This window comes from Scyliorhinus torazame, chromosome 3, assembly GCF_047496885.1.
Source record: "Scyliorhinus torazame isolate Kashiwa2021f chromosome 3, sScyTor2.1, whole genome shotgun sequence".
Classification (NCBI taxonomy): domain Eukaryota; kingdom Metazoa; phylum Chordata; class Chondrichthyes; order Carcharhiniformes; family Scyliorhinidae; genus Scyliorhinus; species Scyliorhinus torazame.
This window is the reverse complement of record NC_092709.1, coordinates 200,253,316-200,275,749: the sequence shown is the minus strand read 5'-3', so window position 1 is coordinate 200,275,749 and position 22,434 is coordinate 200,253,316. Positions and strand designations below refer to the sequence as shown.

Sequence of the window (22,434 nt, the reverse complement as noted above, 5' to 3'; positions counted from 1 at the left end):
CTCATGCCATGTGATTAGAGCAGTGAAATTATAACCTGCAGGTGAAGGTATTCTTGATCAATAGGTTTCTGGCAACAAAATCACTCCTGCCATGTGATTTGAGCAGTGAAATTACAGCCTGGGGTGAAGGTATTCTTTTTTTTTATATAAATGTTTTATTGAAATTTTTTTCCCAAACAACAATTTTTCTCCTCTTACAAAGCAAACGCAACAATAATACAGAAATTTTAAACAATACACAAGTAACAAAACCCCTTTATCTTTGACCTAAACTAAACCCCCCCCCCCCCCCCCCTCCCCCTGGGTTGCTGCTGCTGGTCATCTGTCTTCCCTCTAACGTTCCCCTAGGTAGTCGAGAAATGGCTGCCACCGCCTGGTGAACCCTTGAGCCGATCCTCTCAGGGCAAACTTTATCTGCTCCAGTTTAATGAACCCCGCCATATCATTTACCCAGGCCTCCAGTCCGGGGGGTTTCGCCTCCTTCCACATCAGTAGGATCCTGCGCCGGGCTACTAGGGACGCAAAGGCCACAACGTCGGCCTCTTTCGCCTCCTGCACTCCCGGCTCTTCCGCAACTCCAAATAGAGCTAACCCCCAGCCTGGTTTGACCCGGGCCTTCACCACCCGCGAAATCACTCCCGTCACTCCCTTCCAATACCCTTCCAGTGCCGGGCATGCCCAAAACATATGTGCGTGGTTTGCCGGGCTCCCGCCACACCTCCCACATTTGTCCTCCACTCCAAAGAACCTGCTCAATCTTGCTCTCGTTAGGTGTGCTCTATGTAGCACCTTAAATTGAATCAGGCTAAGCCTGGCGCATGAGGAAGAGGAATTTACCCTGCTTAGGGCATCAGCCCACATACCCTCCTCTATCTCCTCCCCTAGTTGTTCTTCCCACTTTCCTTTTAGTTCGCCCACCGACTCCTCCCCCTCTTCCCTCATCTCTCGGTAAATCTCTGACACCTTGCCCTCTCCGACCCACACCCCTGAAAGCACCCTGTCCTGTATCCCCTGTGTCGGGAGCAACGGAAATTCCCTCACCTGTTGTCTAGTAAATGCCCTCACCTGCATATATCTCAAGAAATTTCCCCGGGGCAACTTATACTTTTCCTCCAACGCTCCCAAGCTCGCAAAAGTCCCATCTATAAATAAATCTCCCACCCTCCTAATTCCCAACTGGAACCAGCTCTGAAATCCTCCATCCATTCTTCCTGGGGCGAACCTATGGTTGTTCCTGATTGGGGACCCCACCAGGGCTCCCCGCACCCCTCTCTGTCGCCTCCACTGTCCCCAGATATTCAATGTTGCCGCCACCACCGGGTTCGTGGTAAACTTTTTAGGTGAGATCGGTAGCGGCGCCGTCACCAGCGCCTCTAAACTCGTCCCTTTACAGGACTTTCTCTCCAGTCTTTCCCACGCCGCTCCCTCACCCTCCATCATCCATTTACGTATCATTGCCACTTTGGCGGCCCAATAGTAATCGCCCAAGTTCGGTAGTGCCAATCCTCCTCTGTCCCTACTACGCTGAAGGAACCCCCTCCTTACTCTCGGAACTTTCCCTGCCCACACGAAGCTCGTGATGCTCCTGTCTATTTTATTAAAAAAGGTCTTCGTGATTAGTATAGGGAGACATTGAAATACAAATAAGAACCTCGGGAGGACCATCATCTTAATTGCTTGCACCCTGCCCGCCAGCGATAGAGGCTGCATGTCCCACCTCTTGAAGTCCTCCTCCATTTGTTCTACCAACCGTGTCAGATTAAGTCTGTGCAAGGTTCCCCAGCTCCTAGCGATCTGAATCCCCAGGTATCGGAAGTTTCTTTCCACTTTCCTTAGAGGCAAGCCTTCTATCTCTCTACTCTGGTCCCCTGGATGTATCACAAATAATTCACTCTTCCCCATGTTTAGCCTATACCCCGAGAAATCCCCGAACCCCCTCAAAATTCGCATAACCTCTATCATTCCCCCCACTGGGTCCGACACTTATAACAATAGGTCATCCGCATATAACGAGACTCGGTGTTCTTCTCCCCCTCTAATCACCCCTCTCCATTTCCTGGAGTCTCTCAACGCTATGGCCAGAGGTTCAATTGCCAACGCGAACAACAATGGAGACAGCGGGCATCCCTGTCTTGTTCCCCTATATAGTCGGAAATACTCCGATCTATGTCGACCTGTAACTACGCTTGCCGTTGGAGCCCCATAAAGAAGTCTAACCCAGCTAATAAACCCGTTCCCAAACCCAAACCTCCTTAACACTTCCCATAAATACTCTCACTCCACCCTATCAAATGCCTTCTCTGCGTCCATTGCCGCCACTATCTCTGCCTCCCCCTCCACTGGGGGCATCATTATCACCCCTAATAGTCGTCGCACGTTAACATTCAGTTGTCTCCCTTTTACGAACCCTGTCTGGTCTTCGTGCACCACCCCCGGGACACAGTCCTCTATCCTCGATGCCAGTACCTTTGCCAACAATTTGGCGTCCACGTTCAACAATGAAATGGGTCTATAGGACCCGCACTGCAACGGATCTTTATCCCTCTTCAAAATTAACGATATCGTCGCCTCCGACATCGTCGGGGGTAGAGTCCCCCCTTTCCTGGCCTCATTGAACGTCCTCACCATCAACGGGGCCAACAAGTCCACATATTTTCTGTAATACTCCACCGGGAACCCGTCTGGTCCTGGGGCCTTCCCTGCTTGCATGCTTCCCAGTCCCTTAATAACCTCGTCCACCCCAAATCGGTGCCCCCAGGCCTACCACCCCCCGCTCCTCCACTTTCGGGAACCTCAATTGGTCCAGGAACTGCCGCATCCCCTCCTCTCCCTCTGGGGGTTGAGACCTATACAGTTCCTCATAGAAGGTCTTGAACACCTCATTTATCTTTCCTGCCCTTCGCACCGTGTCTCCCCTTTCGTCTCTAATTCCTCCTATCTCCCTCGCTGCTGCCCTCTTTCGCAATTGATGAGCCAACAGGCGACTCGCCTTTTCCCCATATTCATACCTCCTCCCCTGTGCCTTCCTCCACAGTACCTCCGCCTTTCTGGTGGTCAGAAGGTCAAATTCAGTCTGGAGTCGTCTCCTCTCCCTGTACAATTCCTCCTCCGGGGTCTCTGCAAATTCCCTATCCACCCTTAAAATCTCCCCCAGTAATCTTTCCCTTTCCTTGGCCTCTGTTTTCCTTTTGTGGGCCCCAATGGAGATCAGCTCTCCTCTGACCACCGCTTTTAGTGCTTCCCATACCATTCCCACAGGGACCTCGCCGTCGTCATTGACCTCCAGATATCTCTCAATACACCCCCGCACTCTTGCACACACTCCCTCATCCGCCATCAGTCCCACATCTAATCGCCAGAGTGTTCTCTGCTCCCTTTCCTCTCCTAATTCCAGGTCCACCCAATGTGGGGCATGATCCGAAACCGCTATGGCTGAGTACTCAGCTTCTTCCACCCTAGAGATCAACGACCTTCCCAAAACAAAAAAAATCTATCCGGGAGTACACTTTATGGACATGGGAGAAGAAGGAAAACTCCCTAGCCCTAGGTCTAAGAAATCGCCATGGATCCACTCCCCCCATTTGGTCCATAAACCCCTTAAGTACCTTGGCCGCTGCCGGCCTTCTTCCGGTCCTTGAGCTGGATCTATCTAGCCCCGGGTCCAGCACCGTATTAAAGTCCCCTCCTAAAATCAAGTTTCCTACCTCCAGGTCCGGTATACGCCCCAGCATCAGTCTCATAAATCCCGCATCGTCCCAGTTTGGGGCATACACGTTAACCAACACGACCTCCATTCCCTCCAGCCTGCCACTCACCATTACATATCTACCTCCGCTATCTGCTACGATGTTCTTTGCTTCAAATGCGACCTGTTTCCCCACCAAAATGGCCACCCCTCTATTCTTTGCGTCCAGTCCTGAGTGGAACACCTGTCCCACCCATCCTTTCCTTAGCCTAACTTGGTCCGCCACCTTTAGGTGCGTCTCTTGGAGCATAACCACGTCTGCCCTTAGTCCTTTCAAATGCGCGAGCACTCTGGCCCTTTTTATAGGTCCGTTCAGGCCTCTCACGTTCCACGTGATCAGCCTCACTAGGGGGCTACCTGCCCCCCTCCCGTGTCGACTAGCCATTACCTTCTCCAGGCCAGTCCCATATCCCGCCTCCACGCTCCCGCTCGCTCCCCCAGCGTCGCACACCATCCCCACCCACCCACTCTTTCGCCATTTCCTTTTGGATTTCCGCAGCAGCAACCCAGTTGTCCCCCTCCCCCGCTAGATCTCTCTTTCTAGCATGATTGCTCCCCCCATATTACTTCCGTAAGTCAGCTGACTTCAACTGACCCCGGCTACTCCTGCTCACTCCTCGACCCCCCCCCCCCCCTGTGGGGAACTCCCATCCGCCTTGCGCCTGTCTTCCCGCCTTATTCTTTCTGGTGCGGGAACATCCCTTTACCTGACCCACCTCTTATGGCGCAGCTCCCTTTCCCCTCCCCCTCCCCTTCCCCATTCTCCAACTATGTCCAGTCTTTTCCCCCCTCACCGGCGCCCACATTTCCCCAATGTCTCCCCCCTTCCCTGTTTACTTCTCAATTAACTTCCACCGTAACATTAATAACATTTCCTGCAGCATCAGTCCGTCAGTTCCGATCCAATTTCTCTTCTTTGATGAAGGTCCATGCTTCCTCCGCCGTCTCGAAATAATGGTGTCTCTCCTGATACGTGACCCATAGTCTTGCCGGCTGCAGCATCCCGAACTTCACCTTCCTTTTATGCAACACCTCTTTGGCTCGGTTGAAGCTCGCCCTCCTTCTCGCCACCTCCGCACTCCAATCCTGGTATACCCGTACCACTGCATTCTCCCATCTGCTACTCCGCACCTTTTTAGCCCATCTCAGGACCTCTTCTCTATCCTTAAGGTGGTAAAATCGCACGATTATCGCCCTGGGTGGTTCTCCCGCTTTTGGTCTTCTCGCCGGAATCCGATTTGCCCACTCCACCTCCAAGGGGCCCGTAGGGGCCTCAGCACCCATCAGTGAGCTCAGCATCGTACTTGCGTACGCTCCACAGTCCACTCCTTCCACACCCTCAGGGAGACCCAGTATCCGAAGGTTCTTCCTTCGCGCTCCATTTTCTAGGGCTTCGATCCTTTCAGTACACTTTTTATGAAGTGCCTCGTGCGTCTGTGTCTTAACCGCCAGGCCCAGGATCTCGTCCTCAATATCTGTCACCTTCTGCTCCACCACACGGAGCTCTGTCTCCTGGGTCTTTAATGTCTCCTTGAGCCCCTCAATTGCCTGTAGCAACGGGGTCAGCACCTCCCTCTTCAGCAGCTCCACGCACCGTCTCACAATTTCATGCTCAGGCCCCCATGTCGCCTGCGCTTTCTCCGCCGCCATCTTGTACTTCTCTCTTTCTGACCCTTTGGTCGACGATTCCTTGCGCTGCAGCCGCCGCCGCCGGTTTTTTCCTCCTTCGTTTGGGGGGGGGGGGGGGGAAGACTCCCTTCTCACACGCCCCACACCGGGTTGCGTCGTCGAAAAATTCCCCGTTGGGGCTCTTAAAAGAGCCCGAAGGTCCGCTGGAGCCACCGAAGCGTGCGGCTAGCTAGGCATCACCGCAACCGGAAGTCCCTTCAGTGGCCTTGAGGTCTTTTCACAGTTGTTCCCTCTGCTGCTAGAATTCACTTTTGATACAGGCCCTCAGGTCAGCTTGCAGCTTTAAGCTTGCCCTTCCCCCGCCTGCATGCTGGAAGAGGCCCTGTTTATCCTGCAGTTGCAGCCAAATCTTTTACTGTTTCTGCGTGTGTCTGGCAACCAAGAGACATACCCTTCCTGGGGGACACTGTCGGGGGAATATTGCAGCCTTCTTCCCACACCGGGAAATGTCAAACAAATGCCGTGGGGGCCCTGTAAAAGAGCCCAAAAGTCCGTTCCAAGCAGGAGCTGCCGAATATGCGACCTAGCTCTGCATAGCCGCACCCGGAAGTGGGGTGAAGGTATTCTTGATCAAAATGATTTACCAAAAGTGAGTTCTGAAGTAGGGATTTATTTAGTGTATATTCCTGGAATCATTTGTTTACAAAATGTTCTCATCAATACATGCAGCTGACAAAAGCATTCATTGCCTTATGGCAAGAGGTTGGGGCCCTACCAGGGCAGTTAAGAATAGCATTAAATTTAGTACCTGGGCAAAGGAATATTTCCATGGCCCAACCCTTTCCTCTCTCAAATACGGTCCTTTTTTTTTAAAAAATATATAAACTGGACTTCAACATTGCTACAGATAACAAAACCAGCAGTAGGATTGTACAATTCAGCCCCTTCCAGCCTGCCCTACCATTCAATATGACAACTGATCCTCCCTGTCCCAACTCCATTTCTCATGCCCATTCTACATAATCCTGCCATCCTATTACTTATAAATTTGAGATGGACACAGATTTTTAACGTCCTGGCAACCACTAAACACGAGGGTAGTGATTTCCACAGATTCACACCCTTGAAGTAATTTCTCCCGTTTTACATCTGCTACCCAAAGAACATTGCAACAGACCAGTCTTTTGGCCCACTAAGCCAGCACTGATTTAGACCTAATTGCCCAAACAATCTGTATTCCTCCCTACATCTTAAAGTTGCTCTCATGCCTGCCTGCTTTTACTGGGGCAACACATTTTAGGCACCCACCACCCTATGCACGAAGAACTCGCTGCACATCTCCCCGTAACTCTTTCCCCCCCCCCTCGATATACAAGTCTTGCACCTTGGGAAAAAGCTCCTGACTATTAACCCAGTCTATCACTCTTCGAATTTTGTAGACTTGTCAGATCTCCCCTCAGAACTAAAACTATAATTGCTTGTTCTAGATTGCCCAAGAGGAAGCATTGCCCTACAGATAGGGCTATAGAACTGTAGATGAATGGGATCTACAGTAGTTACATTGAAGACAGACCTATTTAGTTATCAAAAACCAATAGAGTACTAGCAGATGGATTCACCAAAGCCACAATTTCCTCAAAAGGAAATTGGTTACATCCATTACATTGGAATATATTCCATTAAAACTAAAATACCACTTATTCAACAAACACTAGTAATGCTTCATGCAGAAATTCGTAAGCTTATTGATCTATAGCTACCTTCAACCCAACACCCACTGCATTGAGAGTCACCTATAAAGTACCACAATCTGCCATTGCTTGACAAATCTGAAAGGAATTACTATTAATCCATGTGGACTACAGAAGGTTGGGAAAATGTTGAAATTTGAAAGGTTTTCCAATAAATGTGCCAGATTCAGCTGATGTGTTTTACTTTGAGTCAATAAACAGCCCAGAGTAAAAAGTTGACAGTCAGACCAGAGAAAAGTTAAGCCACCACTAACTAGTTCCTGCTCCCTTTTAAACAAGTGCCACTACGTTTTCATTGCTTCGTGTTTGGACATTTACAAAGGAATCCTTGAAGGTGCCTACGCCAGTTTTGTTTATGGCTCTCCTCGTTTGTCTATGATTAAAAGAAACAGATAGGACTATTTAATCAAAAACTTCAGTCCCAAGACTATTAACCCAGGGCTGTTGAAAGTGGTTAGGAAGGATTTTAATCTTCAGACATTGCAAGCATACACAATGTCCCCATTTCAAGTGACGACAAGAAACGTGCTTTTTTACACACTTTATTTCTTTCAGCTCTGTTCGATCGTTTAAATAAACCAAAAAGAAAAAAAAAAGTCGATTCCCGCGTTCCATTAACTTAAAGAGTCCTAGCAGAAATCAACGCTACCATCGAAATCAAATGATATATTTGAAGCTGAAAGTGCTGTCACAGGAGAGCCGTTTGCCTTTGCATCTCCCACAGAGATCCTGGCGATGTGGTCTCTTTGGGTCAACGTGGCGCATTTTGATAGGACATGTACATCGTGTCTGTTTGCAGGTCTGATGGGCAGGAAAAAACAAGTCTCACTGTCTGGATGCTGGATCCTCCTCAGTAAACGTCTACACAGGCTGTGTGCTTCCTGCGCTACTTACTTGACAGGTGATGTCCTCGACACGGTAAGGGTTGTAGGCCTTCTCGCAGGTTCTGCAAAACTGCTTAAAGTAGACCTGTCCATCAAGGAGATTCATGATGTAGATAATAATTCAAGACATTACATGTTTTTTTTAAAACCAATCTTTTCACGCTTACCTTGTTAGTGCCTTGGACACACCAAACGTAAGCACTCTCCCAGCGAGCGTTACAATCTTTGCAATGGAAGTATCCGTATTTCTGCTCGAGGAACTAAAATTAAAGTGTAGACGGGTTTAGGACTCATCGGCAATCCAACTGCACACTAGTGTATTCATTGCTGACCGCGCCCAACCATGTTGCCCCAAATTAATCTGCAGCCAGTTTAGACACCGGGTGGAGCGGCTGCATCCAGGCTGCAGTGAAGTGGTCACAGCTAAATTAAATTGGCCCCTTGATGGCGAAGGTCCTTTAGTCGACACTACGTCCCAAGACTAGTTTTGTGCCACAAGTGTTCCTGGTGCTACCCGTGCCGGGCTTAAGCTACTACGGGAATGTTCCAGGTTTTCCCCAATTATTTAAATGGCAAGTGGCGATCGGCCTAAGAGGCAGGGGAAGGTTACTCAAGGCGACAATTGCTGATTGATTTAATGAAGCCAGACAGCCAACTGGAACTTTAGCTAAAATAGAAACCTTACGTGCCTTATGCTAAACTGCAGCTCCTAAAGAGGCACTTTTAAACGGACGATGAAAATGGTGTTCAACAATTTAGATTTTGCTTCGGAGGTAGTATGGTTATATATATCAGATCTCCCACTAGAATAATTTATCATGCCTTTTTAACCAAGACGATTAGTTTAAATTATTAATGCCCTAATCTCACCATGTGGCCCTGCTTACAAGACACCTTGGGGCGTTTAACCGTGTTAAAGTGCTATCATTAGAATCCTTTTAGTGCAGGAGGCATTCGGCCCATCGAATCTGCACCGACTCTCCCCTCCCCCCATCCTAACAACAGGAAGGGACAATTTAGTATTTCCAATCCACCTAAACTGCACATTTGACCTTGCAATTTGTTGTAGGAAGTATTAGCGATTTAAAGACGAAATTCTTCACAATGCCCAATAGTTCAGAGGGCAGCGAAATCGATGTTGGCCATTTACCAGGTCAGATTAAGTCTTATTCCAACCGAAACATGAAATCTCTCTCCAGATACCTCCAGACCTGTTGAGCCTATAGTTTTATTGTGATTTCACATTGAACCCGGGGGTGGGGCGGGAAGTAACTCACCTGAAATCTCAGGCGTTTCTCTCTTGGGGTGGTTTTAATCACGTTTCCAGAGTCTTGCTCGTTTTCATCCGTCGCTGGATCCTCGGGCTGTTCGGGTGGGTCAGTTGGACCATCCGCAATTGCAGTCCCCTGCTCTTCACATTCCTCCGCCTGCTCGGGTGTCCTTTCCGCCGCCACTTGCTCCTCTCCCGCCGCCACTTGCTCCGTCTGCTGAGGTTTCTCTGCTGGCTCTTTGCGATCAGCTTGGCCAACATCCCGCGCCTCCCCCCTCGACAGGAAGGTGTTCAGATTGGGAGACACAATGGGAGAGTAGATGGCCATGGTCCTCCGAAAGCGGACGTTTTTGGGCATGCTGGCCTGGCTGCCCTGCACTAAAGGCCGGCGCTTGACTGCTCCTCTCCGCCGCATGGTCATCATCACCAGGGTCCTGGGACCGAGCGAGCATTGCACAGACGCATCGGTTCTGGGATTAACCTGAACACCCACATCTTTGGTGTTTGCTTTTCTCAGTCTCGGGGTTAAATTGGGATTCACCTGGGATAAAATGGCTTTAAGCTGAGCTCGTTGATAATTGTCGAAATATTCGCTGGCGTCACCATAGTTGCTTAAATAATTCCTCTGTCTCCAGGTAGATCCTTTTGGCCGGCTGCTTATGTATTGGTAAGAATAGGGATTATACTGTGAGTAAATATAATCAAGCGCATCTTCACCTAAAGTAGCCATAGTGTCAGGCTGAGGCTCGCTCCCCTGCTCTGTTTAAATAGTCCACCCAAACCAGTCACTTGCAAAGTCTCATTGGTTAATTCAATCCATTTAACAAGCTCCACTCACGGCTTTTCGGCAACTTTTATTAGCAATGAGCGAACAAAACATGGCAATTAGAATAAAAGGTGTTGTGGAAGGTACATTATGTTGTGGCTCCGCTAATTCTAGAGAATTCCGATATATTGCGGGGCTCTGCTAGTTGGGAAATATTGTAAATGAACATAGATTACGTCTCCTTAAAGTTTATTCACGAAACATCAACAGGTTTTCGAGGAGCAGGTGGAGTATATCGATACATTACTGTGTCCTGGAGGATTCACTTCTTGACATGTTAAATATTATCAATCGTTTAAACCCGGCAGCTTGCAAAAATTGACATTTTTACTCTTACTCGTTAAATCTCAATAATTTTGAACTCCATTATATTCATTCCCCCCCAAAAACACTGGATCGCACAGAGCACGTGACAATGTCAAGATTAATGATCAATGAGCGATGAAAGGTTTAGTGGGCAGTGGTGAAACTAGTGTGAGCTCGTTGCTATTCACTTTTATTGCCTATCGCTCGCCGTGGGTTCCATCATAACAGCGTGTTGTTCACTCCTACTCACTGCTCCATAAGCTGAATCAGTCAGCTCTTCCTCCTTGAGCTTCTTGTATGAAATATCAGTGTCATCACCCTGGCCTGGCGGCTCGGTGTCTAACTCGCCTCTTGTGTAGATTTTATATGCCAGAACAAACAGGGCAGCTTCTGCAACTTGGAATAAAGCGTAGAGCAGCGGGAACATGTAGATGCCGCCGATTACCTGGGGAGGGAAGGCTAATTTCAGGATGGCTGTGCAGAGTTGGACGTTTTGACACCCGGTCTGCAAAGAAACTGTCCGTTTGCAGTTTGGAGGCAATTTGAAGAGAGCGCCTAAACCATAACCGGCGACATATCCAGCCAGCGGCATCAGTACAGCCACCATGTAGACAGAAGCTGGGATGGTGGCCAGTAGTTCAGGTCCCAGCAAGATGCCAGTGAGGATGAAGAGGATTATCAGGGCGACCATCAAGGACCACAGGGAAACCTAGAAAAGGAAGATTGCTTTTAAAATAATTTCACCATATGCAAATTCAACTTCTTTTACTAGTTTAAATATTTTCACATTTTCTAAGTGGGAGGTCAGCCACTTTGAATCTAAAAAGGATGCGGCAGAATGCTGCATGAAAGGCAAAAAGCTAGAAATAGCACAGGTCCAAAGTGACTTGGATGTTGACCTTTACACCTAAATGGAAGAGATTACAAGTGACCAAAGTTGTGCTTCAGCTATACTAAACTCTGGCCAGACCACACTAGGAGTATTGTGAGTGATTCTGGGCACTGTACTTTCCCCATGCCACCATCCCCCTTCCTAATGTCACTGGATCAGAAATCCAGAGAGCCAGGCTAATGCTTTGGGACATGGCTTCAAGTCCAAAATAGCAAGTGGTGAAATTTTAATTCAATTAATTAATAAATCTGAAATTAAAAGTCATGTTTAGTAATAGTGAGCATGGCACTATCAGATTGTCATAAAACCCATCCAGTTCATTAATGTTCCTTTAGAAGAGGAAATCTGCCATCCTTACCTGGCCGGGCCTACATGAGACTCCAGACCCACACAATGAGGTTGACTCTAAACGCCTCTGAAATGTTCAGCTTCACCAAACCACGGCAGAAAAGTCAAATTAGAAAATGACGGACCACTTGGCATCAAACTAGGCACTGGAAATCACAACCGCATATCTTGCCCAACCGACCCTGCAAAACCCACCTTGCTAGCATGCCACAATTGGGAGAGCCATCCCACAGACTAGCCAAGCAATGCCTGCCATAATCATAGCCATGGTCATGGAATCATATCATACAAGTATTATTCCAGACACCTCCATCACCATCCTGAGATCTGTCCTGCCATTCAGACAGTTCAGTGGTATACAGTCAGGAGGACGGTGTCCTCAACATTGAAACCAAACCCCACAAAATGTCATGGCATCAGACAAGGAAACCTCTCGCTGGTTACAACCTACTACCCTCAGCTAATGAGTCATCGCTGCTTCATATTGAATACCACTTGGAAGAAGCACTGAGGGTCGCAAGTCACAGAATGTACTCTGGTTGTGGGACTTCATCAACAGTGACTGTCACTACTAACCAGGTCCTGAAGGAAATTCTGCCCAATTGGACCTGCAGAAAATGGTGATGGAAACACCTACTTGCCCTCACTCTCACAAATATACCTGTCACAGATGCATCTGTCCATGACACTATTAATGGGAGTGACTAGTGCACAGACCTTGTGCAGTCAAAATTCATTGACAGACTGAGGATACCATTTATCATGTAGTGGGCACTATCATCATGTTAAATGGATTAGAATTGGAACAAATCTAGCAATTCAAACTTGGCATCCATGAGATGCTGTGAGCCATCAACAGCAGTAGAATTGTACTCAACCACAATCTGTATCCTCATGGCCTAGCATATTCCTCACTTAACCATTACCATCAAGTCAGTGGATCGACAGTGGCTCAATGAGAAGTTTAGGACAGTACACCAGGAGCAGCACCAGGCAGACCGAAAAATGACGTGTCAGTCTGGTGAAGCTACAACATAGGACTCCCTGCATGTCAAACAGGAGAAGCTGCATGCAATGCATATAGTTAAGTAATCCCACAACAAACAGACCAGATCTAAGTTCTGCAGAATTGCCACATGCAGTCGTGAATCATGTTGGACAATCAAACAATTAACCAAAGGAGGTCTCTCCACAAATAGCCCATCCACAATGATGGGGGAGTCCAGCACATCAGTGAACAAGAGATGGATGAAATATTTGCAGCCAAAGGTGCTGAGTGGATGATCTGTCTTGGTCAGTTCCCGAGGCCCCAGGCATCACAGTTTGCAGTCTTGTCAAATCGATATCACTCCACGTGATATTGAGAAATAGCTGAGGGCACTGGACATAGTAAAGGCTGTGGTACCTGGCAATATCCCAACAGTAAAACTGAAGACTTATGTTCCAGAACAAGCCATGCCCCTAGCCAATCTGTCCCAACTACAAAATTGGCATGTACCCAACAATGTGGAAAATTGCCCGTGTATGACCTGACCATAACACATTTTATCTTGACAATTGCCACCCAATCTATCTACTCTCCATCATCTGCAAAATGATGGTATCAAGACAGCATTTGACTTAGAGTATGGCATCAAGGAGCCCGAGAAAAATTGAAGTCAATGGGAATCAGGGGGGGAAAACTGTCCACTGGATTGAATTCTAACTAGCACAAAAGAAGATGGTGGTGGTGGTTGGAGGCAAATCAGCTCAATAACAGGACATCACTGCAGGAGTTCCTCAGGCATAACCTGTTGCATCATCAATGACCTTCCCTTCATCTTGAGTGCAGCTCCAACAACACACAAGATGCTCAACACCATTGAGTACAAAACAACCCACTTTATTGGCACCCCATCCACCACCTTAAACATTTACTCTGTTCACCACCAGCCCACAATGGCAGCCGTGTGTATCATGTACAAGATGCATTGCAGCAACTCGTCAAGCCTTCTTCGATAGCACCTTCCAAACCTGCCACCTAAAAAGATGATTGCAGCAGATACATGGGATCTGAAAATTCCCCTCCCAGACCACACAGCATTCTGACTTGGAAATATGTCACCATTCCCTCACTGTCGCTGGGTCAAAGTCCCTTCCTAACAGCACTGTGGGTGTACCTACACTATGTGGACTGAAGAAGTTCAAGAAGGCAGTCCTCCACCACCTTCTCAAGTGTAATTAGGGATGCGCAACAATTAGGGATGGCCCACATCCTGTGAAAAGGTTTTTAGAAATCTCTGGAATTTATAACATTGAGGGATGATATGATTGAAGTTTCAAAGGTATTAAGGGGAACAAGTAGGACCTGGAGACATATCTAACAACTAGAGCCAGTCTTTTTAGTTGTAAAATTAGGAAACACTTCCACACAAGGGTGGTAGAAGTTTGGGACTTTCTTTCGTAAAAGACCATTGATGTTAGCTCAATTGTTCAGTTTAAATCTGAAACTGATAGATGTTTGTTAACCAAAGGAATTAAGACATATGGGAAAATGCAGATCATTGGAGTTAGTTCACAGATCAGCTACGATCTCACTGAATGATGGAACAAGCTTAAGCATACTCCTGGTTCTATGTCCCTAAAAATTGCAAATTTTGTATTATTTTTCATTAATTTACACGATGTGGGGGTTGCTGGCCGGACCAGTATTTATTGCCAATCCCTAGTTGCCCTCTATATTTGGACAGGATTTAATTTGGGCACAAAGGCTCTAATATATGTTGTATGAGGGATCAGGCATTAACAGCATGCTCAATATGGTTGTAAGATGCTAAGATATTTGGGGATGTCCCTTATCATCTGAGAACCCAGAATTCACTGTAAACATTTAAGCTCCAAGATTTTTTTGGGATGATAAATGTGATATAGAGAAACTCACTGAATACAAATCAAGAACTGGAGCATACAGAAAGATTTGGATTGGGTTTTAACTGATAGTTCAGAACATTATAAATTTGCATTATTAAAAAATTACAGATGCTAGAAAACTGAACAAAGGTATATACTTGAAGCATTCATCTCAAAGGTAAAATATATTAATCCAATTTAATTGGAAGGTCATAAATAAAACTCCTTTGATGGGGTAAAGCCAACATCAGAGGTGAGTAAAAAACGGTCAGGTCAGAATTAGATGGAAAATAATGAGGATATGTGAAAAGAAAGCTAATTTTAATGGGAGATTTCAATCAATCAAATACAACTTGTTTCAATATCAATATAATGCAGACTGATTCAAGTGAAGCCATAAGGTACAATGCACACACATCTTGACTGGTAATGGTTAGTGACCCGGGTAATACACTTTGCAGACAAGGAACGTCACCAAAGACAAAACCAATCACAGGATAATAAAGTTCAATTGGATTTGGGATGCATTTATACAAAAGACCAACAACAATGACTGCAATTTTAAATACCCAACTTCAAGGGAATGGGTGAGGTAGTTAAATAAATAGGGTAGATTGTTTAGCAGCTGCTCAGTGAAGGCTAGATCAAAGATGAAGTGGAGGTGATTTTGAGCTGCCAGTCAGTCCACTCATGGGGAAAGGGAAAGTTGGAAAATCCAGCAGTTTCTCTGTGGAGTCAACATAAATAGGCTATTGAAGGAAAAGACGGAAAGGAGAAATAGAAGAAACAGGCAATGAATGAAAGATTTTTGTGGGGACAGCAGGAACATTCGGAATACTTAAAAATTATGCCAAGCATCACATACCTGCTCCCCAACCCACTCCAAAATTGCAATGATCCAAGGCATTCTGACTTTTCCCTGGAATTATCTTACTTTTAGGGCCCTAACTTAATGATCATGACAAAATGGGACTGCTTCTTATAAAGTTAAAACCCTGCACATATCTCACATCATAGCCCTTAAGTGGAACAACTGCGGTTACAATTTGTTTAAACTACACTGGAATGCAATACTTCCAACAATGAAACCTCAATCATACAGCTGGCTATACATATTCACAGCCATATAACATCATGAAAAAAGATCTCTGTTTATAATTATCAATTTACATAAGAAAATAAGAAATAAGTGATGGAGTAGGCCATTCCCCTCTTCGAGCCTGCTTTGTCATTCAATAAGGTCATAGCTGTGTCACAAGTAGGCTTACATTATCACTGCAATGAAGTTACTGTGAAAATCCCCTCGTCGCCACACTACAGCCGGTGCCCATTTGGGTACACTGAAGGAGAATTCAGAATGTCCAATTCACCTAACTTGTGGGAGGAAACCGGAGCGCCCGGAGGAAACTCGCGCAGACACGGGGAGAACGTGCAGACTCCACACAGACAGTGACCCAAGCTGGGAATCGAAGCTGGGACCCTGGTGCTGTGAAGCAACAGTGCTAACCACTGTGCTACCGTGCCACCCATACCCCATATCTACCTTCATATACAATCCCCATTATCCCTTAATTCCCTCAATATTCAAAAATCTATCATCTCTGTTTCTAACACACTCAATGATGGAGCATCCAGAACTCTGGGCTATTCCAATTCCAAAGGTTAACCACTACTTGAGTGAAGAAACTTTTGCACTTCTCAGTTTTGCAAGTCTGACTCCTTATTCTGAAACTGGAATTCTGGTTTTAGTTTCTCCAACCAGGGGAAGCATTCTACCAGAATCTTCCCCGTCAAGCCCCTTAAGAATTTTACACGGTCTGCTTCAACAAGATCTCACAATAAACAATGAGAGTATTTACCAGATTTTCTAATAATGAATTGAGGAAAAATATAAACTTCTAACATAATGTGGTTAGTACTGTTGCTTCACAGCACCAGGGTCCCGGGTTCAATTCCCAGGGACTGGGTCACTGTCTGTGCGGAGTCTGCACGTTCTCCCTGTGCCTGCATGGGTTTCCTCTGGATGCTCCGGTTTCCTCCCACAAGTCCCTAAAGACGTGCTGTTAGGTGAATTGGACATTCTGAATTCTCCCTCTGTGTACCCCAACAGGCGCCGGAATGTGGCGACTAGGGGATTGTCACAATAACTTCATTGCAATCTTAATGTAAGCCTTCTTGTGACAATAATAGAGGTTATTATTGTTATTAATAGTGGAAGTGATAATATCAAAGGAATAAAATGGCTATATGGTGTAGTCAAACACACATTTCTCAGTAAAGTCCAGAAATGAAACTTTCAATTGCAATGTTTTAGAAAAGGCAGAAGTTATGTTTACCCCATGTGGAAGTGAAATGAAGAAGTCTCCAAATAAAGGTTTGACCCAAGTAAACCACTTTACAGTAAGAGAACTTTGAGCCTTATATAACAATTGTAATGCACTGACCTGAATATCTATTTTGTTTTTTATTCCCAATAACCTCCAGCCAGGAGAACCCCACTCAAAGGCAGGTGAGTATTTTTTTACAGTATTTTTTTATATCAATTATTAAGATAACATAGTGTTATTTATCTGAATCACAGAAATAGATAGTGTATCTCTTTAAATCTTATCCAACTGCACTGGATGTCAGCAGAAATTATGCAGAAAATCTGTCATGGCTCTTGAACTCACAACCTCCCGAGTGAGTGACACAATCTGTACTGCTACTCTATCCTTTGGTATAAACTTTGGTATTGTTCTTGGTATTTCTCAACAGCAAAGGAAATATTAACATTATGTTTAAATCTTTGTTTGCACTTAATATATTAGACTTCCACACCAGATAATTGTGATTGTGACGTGACGCAGGACTCATTTGAAGGAGGTTAATACAGAGCTACGGTTAAAGTAATTGTACTCATGTAAAATTGATGTTAGAACACCATCTCTTGCATTGGTGCAAAGTAGCTTTGATGCACATTGATGGGAATTGTAACCTACAATGACTTCTGAACACATCAAAGCAAAGTAGGGATGAACCCTCTCCTAAAGTGCTATTTCACACCACTTGAATTTCACACAACAGTCAAAAACATGTTTGAAAAAATCCTTTGGGTCACCTATGCATCTTATAAAACTAGTATGGAGTGTTTTAATACTGTGACAAAACAAATGATATGGTCCACTCTTCCCAGGATGAACGATTAGCTGTTGGGGAGTTAAACGTCACACTTCCATTCGGCAAGCATATAAATGTATACAGCTCCCTCCTGGCAAAGCAGAGTGTGAATGCAACTGGCCAAAATTCCAAAACTGTTTTCGAAGAAGGGTCCATGCACAAAACATTAACTGGCTTGTTCTCTCCACTGTTGCTGCCTGACCCACTCAGTGTTTCCAAAAAGCCAATTTTTTAAATCAGATCTCAATTATCTGTGCTTTCTGCTCTCAAAGTTCACTCGGTGAGTTGGGTTTGAGAGCACAGGTCCTTTGAGAGACCAGTAAGTGGCATAATATTGTTAGATCTATTTGTCCTGTTACTTTTGTATTGCAAATCCCACTGGACTAAATTGAAGTCTCCATGTGTCAATTTAAATCGGCAATATATTGGAAAGAAAATTCTATAAAAACACAAGCAAATCCCAATACAATTTTAATCTTTAGTTAGGACACTTTTCTAAAAATACATTACCATGTAATTGTGCTGGTTGGACGAATAGCTAATCAAGTCTGCTGGGGATGAGATGATATCTCAAATCTGATATCAGATCTGCTATGAGTCAAGCCTTTAAATGCCGACATTGCAGTCATTTTAATATATATATTTTTTTTCTGCTTTTGTCAATGTTCACATGATCAAATCATCTTTACTAACTCCGATCCATATTTGAATTTCATGCGATTTACCATGTTTGATTTATTCAGAAGAAGGGGAACGCTTCTGATTTTTGACACTAAAGTAAAAGCAAAATACTGCAGATGCTGGAATCAGAAAAATAAACAGAAAATGCTGGAAAACCTCAGCAAGTCTGGCAGCACGGTGGAGAGTGAAACAGAGTTAATGTTTCGTGTCGCATATGTCTGAAGAAGAGTTGTATGGACTCAAAATATTAACTCTATTTTCTCTCTCCGCAGACACTGGCAGATTTGCTGTGATTTTCAAGCATTTTCTGTTTTTGTATCTGATTTTTGAGCATGCACTGGTTGAACAGACAATGGTTTTGAACTATCTTGACAGGGGGTTATGCGAGGGACAGACACTGCAGTCTGCACATTCCGGTCACTGTACCTTGAGGAGAAAGTCTGCTGCTCTGATGTATCTGTATCTGATAAACACACCCAGCCCAATCGGGAGTAAAGTGCAGCAGAGGGTAAGGATTATTGCCCCAAAGGGCATGAGCTGAACCACAGGGGTATTAATCCAGGCTCGGCTGTAAATCCACAGACACAAGGGCATCAGTAGCAGGGCCATTAACGTGGAGGAGATAGTCATGATTATACTAAAAGGAAGGAAAAGAAGAAACAGATTAGACAAACGCTGCAGTCCTTAGGCTCGGCACAGGCCAGTCACTACACTGCGGTTTATTCAATACTTCTACAGGGCCATCCTCAATCGAGGGGGAGCTTGGACCCCCTCGTTCATTCACCGCATTCAGCCCGGTTCTCAGACACAGCAGCTTCACTCTTGTTCTCTACCCATCCCTACCAGCTTCTTACCCTCACGCCCACCCAAACTAACCCTCACCGCATACCCTCCCTCATCGCACCCCACACCCTCCTTCACCCCCACCCCACACCCTCCCTCACCCACACCCCACACCCTTCCTCACCCTTCACCACATACTCTCCCGCACCCCCACCCAAAACCCTCCGTCACCCCCACCCCACACTCTCCCTCACCCCTATCCTGCACCCACCCTCATCCCCATGCCCCACACATACACACCCTCACGCCCACCCCATACCCTCCGTCACCCCCACTCCATACGCTCATCATCCCCACCCAAAGCTCTCCTTCGCCCTCACCGCATATCCTCCGTCACCCCCATCCCACACCCTCCGTCACCCCCAACCCACCCCCTCCCACACCCCCACCCTATACTCTCTCCCACCCTCCCACCCCACCTCCTCCCTCACCCCCACCCCACTCCCTCCCTCCCCCCGCCCCACCCCCTCACCAACCCCACCCCACTCCCTCCATCCCCCCACCACACCCCCTCTCCCTCACCCCCATCCCACTCCCTCCCCTACCCCCATCCCATTCCCACCCTCACCTGTGGGCTCCTCCCATCTCTTACCCCCCGCCCCGATGCGATTCCCGCTCATTAAATGGTGAGGGCGTTTTTAACCTTTCAGTTGCATTAATTTGCCTCAGTTGTCTCTAGGTGGCCTGATTCTATGTGGATGGTGGGTTTGTGAAGTGACTGACTTGCTGCTCCCTGAAGCGCGGCACTGGAATTTCTTACCTGAGGTTCATATCGCCGTTGACCAGCAGACACATGATGTTGGAGAGGTTTCCACCCGGGCAGCAGCCACACAGCAGCACGGCCACCGCGGCCACTTCACCCAGAGACAAGGCCAGGGCCAAGAGGAATGCAACCAGGGGCATGATGACAAACTGCGAGATGGCGGCCAGCAGGACCCCCACCGGTCTCCCCAGGTGATACCCCAGCCGGCTGGTCTCCACCGTGCAGCCCAGGCCCAGCATAGTGAGACACAGGACCGCCCCCACCAGCACATTGATGCCTTGGTTGAGGGCAGAGTCCGGGCTCACCGGGGGCAGCTCACTCGGGGCAACGCCGCTCAGGGTGGGGGCCTCCTGGCTCCTCAGGCTGGCCGGACTGCTGAGGTTCACAGCAGCGCTGTCATAGTCACCTGTCCAATTCACAATACCCCACACAGCTGATGGGACCCAAGTAACATTTCTGACTGAAGTGGAGTTCTCCATCTGTGTGAGCTGCAGTTAGCTCCCCCTCTCTGTCCCTCTCTCTCTCTCTACCCCTCTCTCTGTCCCTTTCCCCCTCTCTCTCTTTGTCCCTTACCCCTCTCTCTGTCCCTCCTTCTGTACCTCTCCTCCTCTCCCTCTCTGCCCCTCTCTCTGTCGCTCTCTGTTCGTCTCTCCCTCTCTCTGTGTCCCTCGCTCTCTCTCTCTCTGTGTCCCTCGCTCTCTCTGTGTCCCTCTCTCTGTCGCTCTCTGTCCCTCTCTCTCTCCCTCTCTGTCCCTCTCTCTCTCCCCCTCTCTATCCCTCTCTGTCCCTCTCTCTCTGTCCCCCTCTCTATCCCTCTCTGTCCCCCTCTCTATCCCTCTCTGTCTCTCTCTCTCTGTCCCCCTCTCTATCCCTCTCTGTCCCTCTCTCTCTGTCCCCCTCTCTCTCCCTCTCTGTCCCCCTCTCTCTCCCTCTCTGTCCCTCTCTCTGCCCCTCTCCTCCTCTCCCTCTCTCTGTGCTTCACACTCTCCTCCACATTCACTGTATATTTATATGATCTACAATCTCGCGGACCCATCGATCGATGGTTTCTCCCGGAGGGAGTTTATTGGAGAGTGGGAGCTCTCGGTCATGTTAGATGTTGGATGTCAGCATCAGAAGCCTGATTTGCATCTTCTTCAAGCGAGGACGTGGGCTTGTGAGCACAGACCTGTTACTGATCGCAGCACCACTTCTTTCTCTCTCTTTTACTCCGAGGTGTCCATTTCTGGAATGAAGAAGAGCAATTGCGGCTCGGTGAGAAATCACAGAATTGGGAGCCACTCCAATAATCTGCTGAGAAGATCTGTAAATTCTATTCCATACCGATTTCATTGGGGGAGCTTTCAGATTTGTTGTAGGCTCAAGCGGGGCAGTGGGACGAGAAGTATTCTTTAATATTCTTTCTGATGTGTGTAGGAAGTGCTGCTCCAGTAGGGGGATGGAGTCTGTTGGAACCTGGCCGCCCTCCCGAGACCTGGTGAATTGTCCCCGCCAGACACCAGCAGCCGCCCAGTCCCCCTGCTGGGGTTCCCCGCGGGGTCAGTGCTTAACGGAAAAGCTTGCCGGGTTACAAATAACCCTTCTTCTGTAGATCATCTCGGAGCCCCACAGGAGCTGGGGTTTGACACGCGGGTGCTCTTCATTCTGAACAGACATTAGGTAGAATTCACCTGAGCATCAGACTCCACAAACCGCAGAGTTGGTCACACCGAGCGAACACAATCTCCTCTCCTATGAAGCAAAGGCGCAGCTAAAAAAGAGCCCGCTGCTAAATGTATTTCAGCCTGTTTGTTTTCAATGTTATTTTAATAACATGCGTTGACATGGTATGAGCGGGTTACTGAGCCTGATAACGAAATGTTAGCGCTCCAGCCTGAGGGAGGCTGATATTTTCTCTGCAAATATTTATTCAGAGTTAAGGTTCAGTAACTCTACCCGGGTAAAATCATCAGCGTTAACTACAATGTTGAAGAAATGGAACAATAAAAATATTGTTATTGAATAGTTTGCCCTTATTACAAATGGCACTGGGAAAATATTTCCGCATTTCAGGAACCCTCTAGCCCAGGACAGCCAATTGCAGAGTAAAATCCTCTTTAACCCCAACCTGGGGTAAGCGCGCTGCAGCCTGTCCAAGTGAGACATTACACTTCCCTACAACTCCCTTCCTCAATGTCAGTCCAGAGCTCGCAGGTGGCAGCATTCTGCTCACAGCTCTTGCCTACTAGAATCTTAAGAGTTTCTTCCGAGTAAGCTTCCTCCCCTGTCTGGGAATACAGTCCGGAGGAAGGGCTTCCTCCCCAATACTGGGAAGGCAGTCCCGAGGAAGAGCCTCCTCCCCTGTCATGGAATACAGTCCGGAGGAAGGGCTTCCTCCCCTGTACTGGGAAGGTAGTCCCGAGGAAGGGCTTCCTCCCCTGTCTGGGAATACAGTCCCGAGGAAGAGCT

General features: G+C 47.1%; 2 protein-coding genes across 2 annotated transcripts in view; one reads left to right on the top strand and one right to left on the bottom strand.

Annotated features, from left to right (window-relative positions):
* Positions 1-7,924: 7,924 nt before the first annotated feature.
* LOC140408889 (peptidoglycan recognition protein 1-like) overlaps positions 7,925-22,434 on the top strand; it is a 42,044-nt gene continuing 27,534 nt past the window's right edge. Inside the window, exons 1-2 of the mRNA XM_072496729.1 lie at positions 7,925-8,043; positions 17,025-17,049. Of these exons, the coding sequence (XP_072352830.1) occupies positions 7,930-8,043; positions 17,025-17,049 (139 nt within the window). The 5' untranslated portion in view covers positions 7,925-7,929. The remainder of the gene's footprint in view (positions 8,044-17,024; positions 17,050-22,434) is intronic.
* slc10a4 (solute carrier family 10 member 4) lies at positions 10,012-20,503 on the bottom strand. The gene is made up of 3 exons (XM_072496728.1): positions 19,984-20,503; positions 18,807-19,017; positions 10,012-11,120 (listed from the first exon to the last, which is right to left on the bottom strand). Exons 1-3 carry the CDS (start codon positions 20,463-20,465, stop codon positions 10,602-10,604), a joined length of 1,212 nt encoding a protein of 403 aa, XP_072352829.1. The 5' UTR covers positions 20,466-20,503; the 3' UTR covers positions 10,012-10,601.